General features: G+C 33.9%; 1 protein-coding gene across 1 annotated transcript; it reads right to left on the bottom strand.

The window, feature by feature from the left end:
* Positions 1 to 402: 402 nt before the first annotated feature.
* Positions 403 to 3,408, bottom strand: LOC111885117 (uncharacterized). The gene is made up of 6 exons (XM_052769818.1): positions 3,129 to 3,408; positions 2,923 to 3,081; positions 2,062 to 2,865; positions 1,412 to 1,956; positions 1,253 to 1,318; positions 403 to 1,179 (listed from the first exon to the last, which is right to left on the bottom strand). Exons 1-6 carry the CDS (start codon positions 3,406 to 3,408, stop codon positions 403 to 405), a joined length of 2,631 nt encoding a protein of 876 aa, XP_052625778.1.
* Between the last annotated feature and the right edge of the window lie 9,704 nt (positions 3,409 to 13,112).

Raw genomic sequence — 13,112 nt, 5'->3', positions numbered from 1 at the left:
CAAATTTATGTTTCGTCCATTCATACGAGTTTTCTTTGGCTTTGCTACATTGACACATGTAATTGAAAAGTTAGTATGTTAAAAATATATTCAATATGAAGACATATTTTCTCATAAGAAGTTACTTACATGACTCATAGGATGTCGGGATCTTCTGTGGACGTCGAGGAGGCTCATTCCCACCATCTCCACCATGGCTCCGTGCAACATGTGCCGACATTTCTTTGATTGAAATAAATAATAAAAATAAATTAAACAAATATTATAAGCAACAATTAAAACATTGTAAAAACTATCCATTAAAGATACAAAAACATTATAATACATTCAATCATAATCATCACTAGAATAATATGTGTCTACAGGATCATCATCGTTTTCATCATTATCAATAATTTCATCTTATGAAGGGTATGTATCACTGTCTTCCTCATCATCATCAATAAAACCTTCATCATCCACAATAGGAGCATCACTTGATTCACCAACTTCATGTAAAGTTGCCCGCATTGGCAAATATCCTAAGTCGGCGACCAAGTTAGAATGAAATGATTGATCATCCACAACGGGGGCAACACATCTCTTAACAACCACATTTGATTCACCATCATTACCTACGTCGACAACCAAGTTATAATCAGATGATTGAGTGTCATGTAAAACATCTACATCATTAACAAGAATGAGACTTGGATGGTCCCAATGTTTTCGATGGTGAACGTCTTCCACAACTCTCCAATTATTGCCATTTCGAGAAGGATCTTGAAGATAAAACACTTGTTTCACTTGTGTGGCTAAAATGTATTGGTCACCATCGTACCATGTATTACCGACATACCATTCACGACTGATGTCAATAGCAACGATACCATTTTTCTCAACAAATCGTCTTTTCCCCGATGTATTAAACCATTTGCAACGAAATAGAACAACCGAGTAACCACTTAAATAGTTCAACTGGATAATCTCTGTAAATTGACCATAAAATGGTGTACCATCTTCTCCAAGTGTAAAAACACCACTGTTTTGAGTAGTACGTCGAAGCTCATGATCATATACTACAAATCTAACACCATGGACTATGCAAGCAGTGTAAGAATACGCGTTCAACGGACCATATGCCAATGCCTTTAATTCATTGGTACATTCAGGGGACGAATTTCTTTCTAGCTGATAGACCTAGAAAGATATAAGATTAATAACTTCTAATAATATTATACTTTAGATTTATATATGTATAAAATATATCTACCTTATCACTGAACCATGAAGAAAATTTCGCTTTTACATCTCTTCCCGGATTTTTAGATGTAATTCCCTGTATGTAGGAGAAAGGGTTCAAATTAATTTATCACAAAACCTAAAAAGAAAATATAAAAAATAAAAATACTTACGATATATAGCATTTAACTTCATCGCAGTTGTGTAGTACAAACCAATGCAATGCTTTTGAGGCCTCTTTAGAAAGAGAAATGATTTTCTTTTTCGACATCGGACGACATTGTAATGAAAACACAGAAAACCGACTCTTCGGAATGCCAACATCTGCATTTCTTTCGGGACGATTAAATTTGGTTTGTATACCATCAAGATACATGGAGCAGAATGTCAACGCTTCATCTGCAACATAACCTTCTGCTATTGAACCTTCAGGTCTTGCTTTGTTTCTTACATAAGCTTTTAACTTTTTCATGTATCTTTCAAAAGGATACATCCATCTCATATGTACAGGCCCTCCAAGAATATCTTCTTCAGGTAAATGTAGAACTACATGAACCATTATATCAAAAAATGTTGGAGGATATATCAACTCCAAATTGCATAAGATCTTTATCAATTCATTATGTGCTTTATACATGTCTTTCACATCCAATGTCTGTGCACAATTTTTTTTAAAGAATGTGTAAAGGTCAATGATTGTTGTTGAAACATTCGTAGGCAAACCAGCTCGAACCCCTATTGGTTAAAGTTGTTGCATGAGGATGTGATAATCATGAGACTTTAACCCAATTATATTTGAATCATTAGGAAGCACCTTGTTCTTAAAGTTTCATCCAAAACCATCGGGTAGTTTAACTCCTTTAATGAACTGACAGAAACATTCTCGATCAATTCGTTTGAAAGAGTAATCTGGATGTGGTTGCATGATCTTGTTGTTATTCTTTTGTAGCCATAAATTGTCTCGAATACCCCAATTTTCCAAATCTTCTCTTGCTTTTTGTGTGTCTTTTGAGTTTTCATTCTTCAACAAAGTACCCACAAAACTCTTAGACACATTTGTCTGCACGTGCATAACATCTAGATTGTGTTTTAGTTCTAAAGAAGACCAATAACTAATCTCAAAGAAGATACTCCTTTTGGTCCAGTTTAACTCTGACTCTGTACGCTTTCTTTTCACACCCCCACCATAACTAGGATGTTTCCCTGGAATACGATCCGGGAGACAGTCTAGTTGCTTTAATATTGCTGCATTACTGAATCGCCGGGGAGGCTTTCTCGACTCTTTTTTTCCATTAAACAACAAACTCTCCCTCCATTCGTGCTTGCTATGCAAGAATCTTCTATGACCAACATAAGCTATCTTGTTGGTTATACGACATGAAGGTGTGTCTTTATTGCAGGTAGAATAAGCTTTATAACCTTGACCACTCCATCCAGAAAAACTGCTATGAGCAGGATAATCGTTGATAGTCCATAATAGTGTTGCATGCATCGTAAATATAGTGTTGGTTGCTGCATCTCTCATTTGCACTCCTTCGTCCCACAACATTTTCAACTCGTCTACCAAAGGCCTCAAGAAAACATCAATGTCCTTCGCAGGTGATTTAGAGCCAGGAATTAGCAAAATCAACATGAAAGAAGACTCTTTCATACATAACCATGGTGGGGTATTGTATGTTGTCAATATTAGCGGCTACATACTATACGACTGATTCATGTTGCAAAATGGATTAAAGCCATCAGCAGCCAAACCCAAGCGAACGTTCCTAGGTTCATTGGCGAACTTAGGATAACGCTTATCAAATTCTTGCCATGCCTTCCCATCAACAGGATGATACATCTTACCATCATTTGACCGCCCTGTATGATGCCAAATCATGTCTTTTGCCGTGAATCTAGAACTATACCTTTGAGAAGCCTGGGAGTCAAAGGAAAATAACGCAACAATTTTTGTGCCACTTTCTTCCCCTTTGTGTTTTTGTCAACCGATATGCTCTCGTTACAAATAGGACAGTTCTGCATCGACTCGTTCTCCTTCCAAAACAAAGCACAATCATTAACACAAGCATGTATAGATTGATATCCTAACCCAATTTTTTCCAGCTTCTTCTTAGCTTCATAGTGTGAAGCTGGAATCGTATTTTCTTTTGGGAACGCAACTCTTAAAAACTCTAAAAGTTGGTCCATCGAACTGTCTGTCTATTTATTGATGGCTTTCATGTGCATCAGTTTTGCTACAAAGTTTAGGGAAGACATCCAGCTACAACCAGGGTATAACTTTGTATTGGCCTCTTTAAACAATGCATCAAATTCCGGGTCTAAACCAATTCCTTCTCCATCAATATTTCCTTCATAAGTATTTTCCTCTTCCATAACATCATCTATTGCATCAAACATTTCATTTGTTGTTGTTGTAGTATGGTTTTTAGGAAACCAAATGTTGTCTAAATCTGAAGAAGGATACTCCTCCCCGTGATGAATCCATATACGATATGATTGAAGAAATCCACGGTCATGTATGTGGGCATAAACTGTAGTCACAATTTGTCGATACATATTCGCACAATCTCTACACGGGCAACATGTTTTTCCTTCACCATCGACATGGTTCTTTGCAATCTCTATAAAGTTTGTAAGACCTTTTAAGAATTCTGGAGAGCTCCGATTTGGCAGTGTAATCCAACTCTTATCAATTGTCATAACTGTTTGATTATCAAGAATTAGATTGTATGTATTGTAAATATAAAGCTAATTTGTTTTTATTTAGGATTTCTTTTTCATATTCTTCATATTATACCATCTTACTTGTATTGCTTTATTATTTTTTATAGCATTCTACTTATACTTGTATTGCTTTATTTATTTTTTTATTTTTTTATCAAATTTATTATTGTTAATTCATATCCATTTTCTTTTTTAAAAAACATATTTTTGATATATAATTGATGAAATGAATTTGTCATTTGGATTCGTTTTAAACTTTTAATGACTAATATAGAGATATTATATTTTCTTTATGAAATATATTTTAATGCATTTTTTAGATTCTTATCAAACAGATTTGTAGAATATTTGTTGTGATACTTTTTTATTTTAAATTAAATTTCTGGTTTTTTAATATTGCCTCGTTATAAAAGCTTGTTGTTGTTGTTTTGGACTTTTCTATAAATCTAAATACTTATTTTGATCTTCAAGGTATTTTATTTTCTTCAGATCAAAACTCACCTTAAAAACTATTATTATTTTGAATTAATTAAAATAAATAATATAATAAATATCTTGGATCTTATATTAGAAGTGAGTACAATATTTTTTTTAATGTTTCACAAAACATGTAGTTTAAAAAATATGAATTAACATACTTTGTGTGTTTAATTCATGTTAAGTTATATATCATACTTTGATAAAACTAGCAGTTATAGCAAGAAATAGCATTGCACTTTGATAAACTATTGTAAATGAAGACTATTATTATTAATGTATCACTTTTACTTCTTCTCAAACAGTAAGGGATTATATCATCATCACATACCTGGTATTGTCCTTGAATTTGACTTTGACTTTGAATTTGACTAGTCCTTAGTCAGCTGTCCAACTCAGCTCAACAACTTCTCTTTCCTAGATGTCAAAAACATGATATGTTAAGTATCATGACTTATAAAGATTAGAGACCTAGTGTGTTAAGTATCATGTCTGATTATGAAGTATCAATTCCAACAATATATAAAGCATCATTTAGACATTTACAAGAACATCCAAACACCATAAGGATATTTCATATGCATAATGATGTATATGATAAAGCATAAAAAGAGTAGAGAAGAACAAAAGAAAGAAGAAAACTACCTGATATTTCCAAACACTGCAACTAGATTTGTTGTTGTTGTACCTGTTCAGACTGCCCTAATTGCTGCTTCCACTGCCCGAGATTCACCAAACACACTAATTAATGCATTGCATATGATATATATGCATTGCATATACATAAGCATAAACATATATAAACAAATCATTCTTTCTGAATTCTGACCCAAGCATTCCTCTCAAATCCATTATAGGCATTATGGGTCAACTTTCTTTATTCAAGTGGGACTTTTTTTTACAGGATTGCTTTTACTCAAGGGTAAATTAGACAATGCAAACCCCAAACACAAGGTATACTATCCAAAATTATAATTGGTCCTTGGTTTGATCTTTATGGTCTTAGTATCTTTCACGTGATCATTTTCTTTGAAGACTTCAAACCAAAATTACCAAAATACCAGCTGGTCATTATAACAAATTATTGATTATTCTAATCTGAGTTTTTTTTTGAAAAAAAAAAACAGAGCTGTAACCTTGGAGGTGCCACAGAGGACACCAAAAACTGCTAGGTAGCTCAAAACTTCTGGGGTAGAACCGGAAAATTCTTCTACTCAAAAGTTTCTGAACATCGGTCACCTCGTACTCCAACATCCAAGGTATCATATTCATATAATACTAATAAAAACATTTTGTTTTTGGCTTTCGAGTGTCATAGGGGTCTAATAGTCTTTTTTATCTTTTGTAAAATCACAGAAACAGCGTCCTGGCAGAGTGGCTGAACTTGAAACCCAGTTCTCTTATCTTCAAGAAGAACTTAAGAAAGCCAAGGATCAATTAAGTCAATCGGACGAAAGTAAGAAACGTGCCAACGAGCATGCTGACGTGGCCAAGAAAGAGCTTGCTGACATATTAGAAAAGCTTCAAGATTCACAACAACGAGGATACCACTTTACAAATTCGAAGTGCTTATGAGCTTGTGGAACAATCAAAATTTGAGTCATCTGAAAAAGTTCAAATACTGGAGGTAAATTTGGAGAAATCGAAAGCAAAATTGGAAGATTTGAAGGCAAAATTGATTGAAAAAGAAGAAAAACTGCAAAATGTATCAGAATAAAATAAGAACTTGAACGAGAAGCTTAAACTAACAACAGATGAAAATAAAAACACTGAAGATGACAATGTCGATGTTGTGGAATTAAAAAGATTGGAGGCTAATTTGGTACATCCAACACATCTTCTATTCCATCAGATCTGCACTTATTTCTTGACTTCACTTTACTGTCTATATTTCGAGTATTTATGTACATCCAACACATCAGATCTGTCCTTCAGGCTTCAACACATGAAACTAAGTTTCCATATTTAGTAAACCTGTCTTGCTTATCTTTACCATTTTTGATCTAAAAAACTAATGTATGTCGAACTTTAAGCATAAAACTACTACTAACATTTGTGGGTTATTCATTCTTGTCTACGATTGAAGGTCAAAATACTCTGACACTTGCACCATGATCAACTAAGAGATGTTTTCCATGTCTCTGAAAGAGTCAGAAAGCCTGTGAGTTTCTCTATAAGTTTCTTGTCTCCATATACACATCAAACCAATAGTTTCATTGGAAAACTAAGAAATGATTATATGTTCATTTCACAGGTTGCTATAGCTCGGCAATTCCATTTCAACAACACAACACCAGATATATCTAGACTAGAAATGTTGTGCACATCAACACCATTACCTACTAAACACCGGCCTTTTGTGAGGTTATTATCTCGATTACCTTTTTTTTCCTCTCTTCTTTTCTTGAATTATGATTTGATTTTGAATCTATTACATCAAAGGAGATGGAAAAGGCAAAGTTTTGACACTACCCAACACCCCAAAATCACCTAGGCATGAAACCCAAAACTTTTTTTATTTCCAAACATGGGGAAAATTAAATTAAAAAAAACTATAATTTTAATGAATATCAGGGATGATATAAAGCAAGAGGAAGTTCTACAACTCGCAAGCAAAAATGGAGAAACAGTGCAACTTAAATGGCCAAACAACTTCTCAAAACTAGATCAACAATTACTAGATTTGAATCTAAAACTGAGACTTTAAAAGGGAATTTGCCCTTTATTACTATTGGATTGGGAAGAACTATTATTACTAGCAATTATAACAAATAAAGACCATTATTATTAGTGTATCACTTGTACTTCTTCTCAAACATTAAGGGATTATATCATCATCACATACCTGATATTGTCCTTTAATTTTACTTTAACTTTGAATCTGATTAGTCCTTAGTCAGCTGTCCAACTCAGCTCAACAACTTCTCTTTCCTAGATGTCAAAAACATGATATGTTAAGTATCATGACTTATAAAGATTAGAGACCTAGTGTGTTAAGTATCATGTCTGATTAAGAAGTATCAATTCCAACAATATATAAAGCATCATTTAGACATTTACAAGAACATCCAAACACCATAAGGATATTTCATATGCATAATGATATACATGATAAAGCACAAAAAGAGTAGAGAACAAAAGCAACAAGAAAACTACCCGAGCATTTCCAATGCTATTGATGGGTTCCAAAAGCTGCAACTGGAGTTGTTGCTGTTGTTGTACCTGTTCTGCCCTAATTGCTGCTGCCCTAATTATTGACCATTATAACAAATGAAATACAATAAGAAATTCTTCCTTAATAGACAATTTTTCATAATCATAACTGTGAATATATTACTTGACTTGATGTTTATATGTTAAAGTCTATATCAATTAATAATCAGCTTTTTCATCACTTTCAATAGGTCAATAAGCATATATCGGTGCTGCAAACATATCTGGGTGATAAAAATATCTTTAATCGCAGAAGCAAAATCCACAGAGAAATCAATACCCCAGACTTGAATAATGAATAACTAGAAGGAAAATCAACAGAAAAATCATTGATGTGGTTACAGTTTATCAGTATTGCATCTTCAAAATGAGAAGCTGTGAAAGAAAATCACGATTCTAGTTTCAAACAGAGAATTACTAACCTAGGTCGCCGGAGTGGGGCTTGTATTCGCTAGAACTTGTAACCGGAGGGGAAAAAGAAGCCACTAGTTAGAATCATCGGAGTTGAAGCTAATCATCAGTGGTCTTCAGCAACTAGCATGAGGATCGATAGAGATGAAGAAGATTTGCGGTGATTGGGAGGTGAGAAGTCCCATGGGAGAATTGTCGATCGATCGATCAAGAAAGAGTGAGCATAAACAACTGATTCAAAGAAGATTTGTTGTTGATTGAGTGTGCATGAATAAAACGAAGGGGAAGCTCTCGTAATTCCGGGCGGACGACAAGTCGTGTCTATAGTTATCCCCAAAACAATGTCCCAGTATTATTTCCGTGGAATTATTAAAAATAATGTCATTTTTAATTTTTGTTATTTGTTAGAGCGACAAGTCATCTCCACAGATATTTAAAGAATGCGCCAATCCCATGTCATTTCCCGCTTCACATGTTGAGACAATAGGGCGTCGCTGTAGCTTCAAAAGTCAAAAAAAATTCGTCAACTCTATGGAGACAACCTGTCGTCCCTATAGGTAGCCTATAGTGACGACAATTGTCGTCCCTATAGATCTCGTCCCTATAGGTGCTTTTTCCTGTAGTGTGACCTTACAATCTCTTCCTATCTGATGATGTCAAAACTAATCTTTAATAATTTCTTCACCTCGTTCCCCCCCTAAGATTTAGATTGAAACTTTATGTTCTTCAATATATAACTCCATATTTATATTGATGTCAACTATCGGTGATTGGTCCCCCCTTAGATCTTGCTTCTCCTCAGATCAATAACACTTAGTAGTTTACAAGTTTCTCCCCCTTTTTGACATCAACAACAAATGTGAAACTTGGAGGAAGCGATTAGTGAATCATAGTCGTAGCTTGTAATCCAGTACGTTTGTGATGTCTCCTGATAGCGTGGTCTTAAACTACCATTCACTGACATAGTATTGCGAGATTTCATCAACGTTTGGTTTCATGCGCTGAATCATTAATCAATTTTATTAGAATAAAATGAAAGTGTGGTATTATGTGTGTAATACATTCTAATATGAAATGTACCGATCAACTAAGATTTTTTGAATTCTCATTAGCATCTGGCTTCATACGGTGAATCATAAAATTCTAAAGAATAATATATAAAGAGAATGGATTGATGCGGGTGATAAGCTGTGGTGTTTAGCTTAACCATCGACATTGATTTTTCAAACTCTCATCAGTGTATGGTACATTACGCTGGATCTTAAAGCTTTAAAGAATAAAAATGAGAGAATGGATTGTTTTAGTCACACTGAGGTGGAATCAGCATGAATCATTAACAATTATAACCCATCAACAAGTAGTGGTTTAATCCTTGCATCATAGAGTTAGTTGCAGTCTAGAATCATAGATTCACCGTTAATTCTTAATGGTACCATGTCATACCTCATTCTAGAAGGTCAAGGACATGAATAACCCTTTGTTATTTAAGGACCAGACAAGTAACTCTTACGTTGATGACTATTCAATCAAGATAATTCATTGGGTTATGCTCAATGTTTTAGCAGAACATGAGACTTGATGCATACGGCACACATGCTTCCTGGGATGATTATTTATCAAAAGTTATATACTTGGCTTATGAAATTCCATCGTCAAATCTTTTTATTTTTAAATACAGAAACAAAATAATACATAATATACAAACAAAAAAGTTAGTCAAACGAGGAAATAAAAGCATAGGAAATAGTCAACAGAAAGAAGAATAGTTAAAAAGGAATATACAACTTTTTCAGAGGCTCTCTACATAGCCTTTTTCAGATGAATCATAAAGGCATAATTTTTTTTTGAGTGGAATCACTAAAAGGATATCTTTTTAACATGAATACTCATTAATTAATTTTCTTTCATCGAGATATCTACCCTCCATATCTGGCTATAAAAGAAACCATAAGCAAGAAGGTAAATACATCAAAATACAAAACAACTTACTACAAACTAAGAATAATGAGGCCATTAATCGATGAGAAATTGCAAATGGATTACAAACTTCATGTTCATCAAGAGCAAGAGAGGAGCATAAATAGTTTTTGTAACCAACGAGTTAACTAGCTCAAATCCGTGAAACCATCGTGTTGACAAGATAAAAATGAGGGCATTTATGGTTTTATTGGATTATGAGTCATTAGATGAAAACAAGACTCATTGTTTTGATGGTAGCCCCTTGCATCCATAATAGTAAGTGGAAGAGAAAGAGGGCATTATCAACAATAATAGGACATGATGCCACTGTTCTTCTTGAGCATTCAGAACATTCTGGATGACTCCAGCTGTAACACTAGTCAAAATAGGTCAATAACAATCACATGTGATTATACCAATCATGTAATGTGATTTTGTTAAACTAGTATTTTAGTAAACTTACTATGTATTTCATGATAATTCTAATACAACTATGAACTTTCATACATACTTTATAGTATAAATCAAAGTATACGTCTATACGTATCCAAAAATATAGATAACATCTAAATTTGACTTCACGTGAAGAAGTTATGATAAACCGAACACTATAAATCTCTATAATAAGAGGAATTTAAAATAGGCTTCCGAAGATGTCGCTGTCAGAAACCCTAAATACCTACACGTGGATATAAAGAACGTCAGAAACGGAGTTCGTATGAAAACGTTTTGGCCTCCTGAAGATGTCGTTGTCAGAAACCCTAATGAACTCACGACATGAGCAAGGTTTTCTCACGATGTGAGGACGCCGCAGGACAAGAATCGGGGCTAGAAAACACGCGTTAAAGCTATCGGATAACTCATGGAATTCACGACGTGAACCTATCATGTTCACGACGTGAATGGGCCAAAATCATCCTATAAATAGCGATCAAAGCTCATTCAATCCTTACATCTTCCACTTTCTTTCTCTCTCGTTTCCGAAGGCCGTTTTCCTTCCCGAGCCTGACAACGACGAGCCTCTGTCCGTTTAGATTCTATAGATCACGCTACTAGGGTGAGTTTCATGGCCCCACTTTCTAATATTTTCGGGGGAAAATGCATGCTAAATATTGTATATACGTTACTAGTATGTCTATATGATGGTATATTAGTATCAACGTAGATAGTTATATTAACCGGGATATAGTTATTTTAAATATAATATTTTAAATATAATATTTTGAATATATACAACTATTATTAACTTGTTATCATGTTATTATAATAATGTAGATCTTGATTTATACTTAGGATTCTATATATATGTTGTGTGCGATATAGTTCCGAAGTTATATTCGGAAGTTGTATATGTTAATTTATAAAGTATGTTGTTATTGTTGGTTTTATGTCAAGATAAAAATTGATATGTTATATATTATTGTTGGTTTTATGTCAAGATAAAACCTAGTTTTACTTCAAGTTATAGCTGTTATACTGCCTAAATGTTATGAAATTAGGAGTAATGTTTAAAAGCATAGTCTAGTAACTTAGGGTTTTAGACACGAATATGCTTTTGTTGTTAGAACTATAGAACGCCGTCAAAGTCTACCTGAGCTACTGTATTCATCATCCAAGATTGGGGATCTTAGTGAAAGTCCTCTGACCTGTATTCATTAATCCCGTGTGAGCGTGACAACCCCACCGTGGTTGTTAGCTACAACCAATATTTGGTGGGTGACGAACTTGCCTAATTTACTACCTTCCGACGTCGATGAAGCGTATGGAAACTACCGCAAGGTATGATCCTTGTACTATCGCAAGGTGTGATCCTTGTACTACCACAAGGTGTGATCCTTGTAACTATCACAAGGTGTGATCCTTGTAATAATAACCAGAGGTATAAAACTAAGTCATATAGTCGCAACTAAAGACTCATGGTAACATAAGTTTATAAGCATTATACTTTGTCGATATACAAGTATGAATGTTAAGTATATGTTTCCCAAAGACTTATACTCTAAGTATAAGAATCTAGTAGGTATATTACTTGTATATTAAGTAGACCACTATACCTATCCTACTTACTCGTATAGAATTGAAATAGATTTATACGTAGCGGTTTTACTCGTATAGAATTGAAATAAGATTTATACGTAGCAACTTAGTTTGTATGGAATTACAAACATTTATACTTATACTCTAGGTTCAAAGAACGTTTAGGTATAACACTTATTTGGTAAGTAAACCATTATACCTAGGATATGTATACTAAATGTTTGAGAGTCAAAATGATACTTTTAAAACTATACTTTTTGAACTTGAGAAAAAGTGTTATTTTATATGGAGTCAAAACCTGTAAACTCATCAACTTTATGTTGACGTATATTAAATTGCATGTGTTTTCAGGAAATTGATAACTATGATACGAGAAATGACGTTACATCGCCCGGTGTTTTCGCCGACGGCCGGGGTGTGACACCACCTCTTGCAAACTTTGGAGGAGGGAGGTGCAGATAGATCTTAGATAGGCCTGAAAGATAGATAAAAGAAAGAAAAGATAATACTTGTAAATATTATAAGCATATCTTAAGCAAACTATGTACAAATCTTTAGATATAATAAAAGAAGCACTTGTTTATTTTATTTTATTTTATTTTTTTTTGTGTTTTTTAGAAAGCAAACAAAAGCAATGCTAATTCAAACGAGTTAGAAACAATTAAGTCATTGAAAGCATGCCAAGATCTACAATTAATTTTTTTAGAGTCTTCTTGTCCAATGCCTTAGTGAAAATGTCAGCCAACTAAATAGTGGATGGAATGTAGAACAACTCCACTTTTCCATTTTGAACAATGTCCCTGATGAAGTGATGAAGGATATCAATATGCTTGGTTTTGGAATGTTGCGATAGATTTTATATCATTTGAATGACGTTGGTGTTGTCAAAACAGATGGGAGTCTTTGAGAAGTTTAAACCATATTCCAATAGCTGATTTTGAATCCATAAAATCTGAGCACATCACCTTACAGCGGCTACATATTCAGCTCCAGTAGTAGAACAAGCCACTGATGTCTACTTCTTGCTGGACCAACTCACCATTCTATCTCCAAGCAGTTAAGATCCTCCT

This window comes from Lactuca sativa, chromosome 3 (genome assembly GCF_002870075.4).
Source record: "Lactuca sativa cultivar Salinas chromosome 3, Lsat_Salinas_v11, whole genome shotgun sequence".
Taxonomy (NCBI): Eukaryota; Viridiplantae; Streptophyta; class Magnoliopsida; order Asterales; family Asteraceae; genus Lactuca; species Lactuca sativa.
Note: the sequence above shows the minus strand (reverse complement) of the source record. Positions and strands in the feature narration are given on the sequence as shown.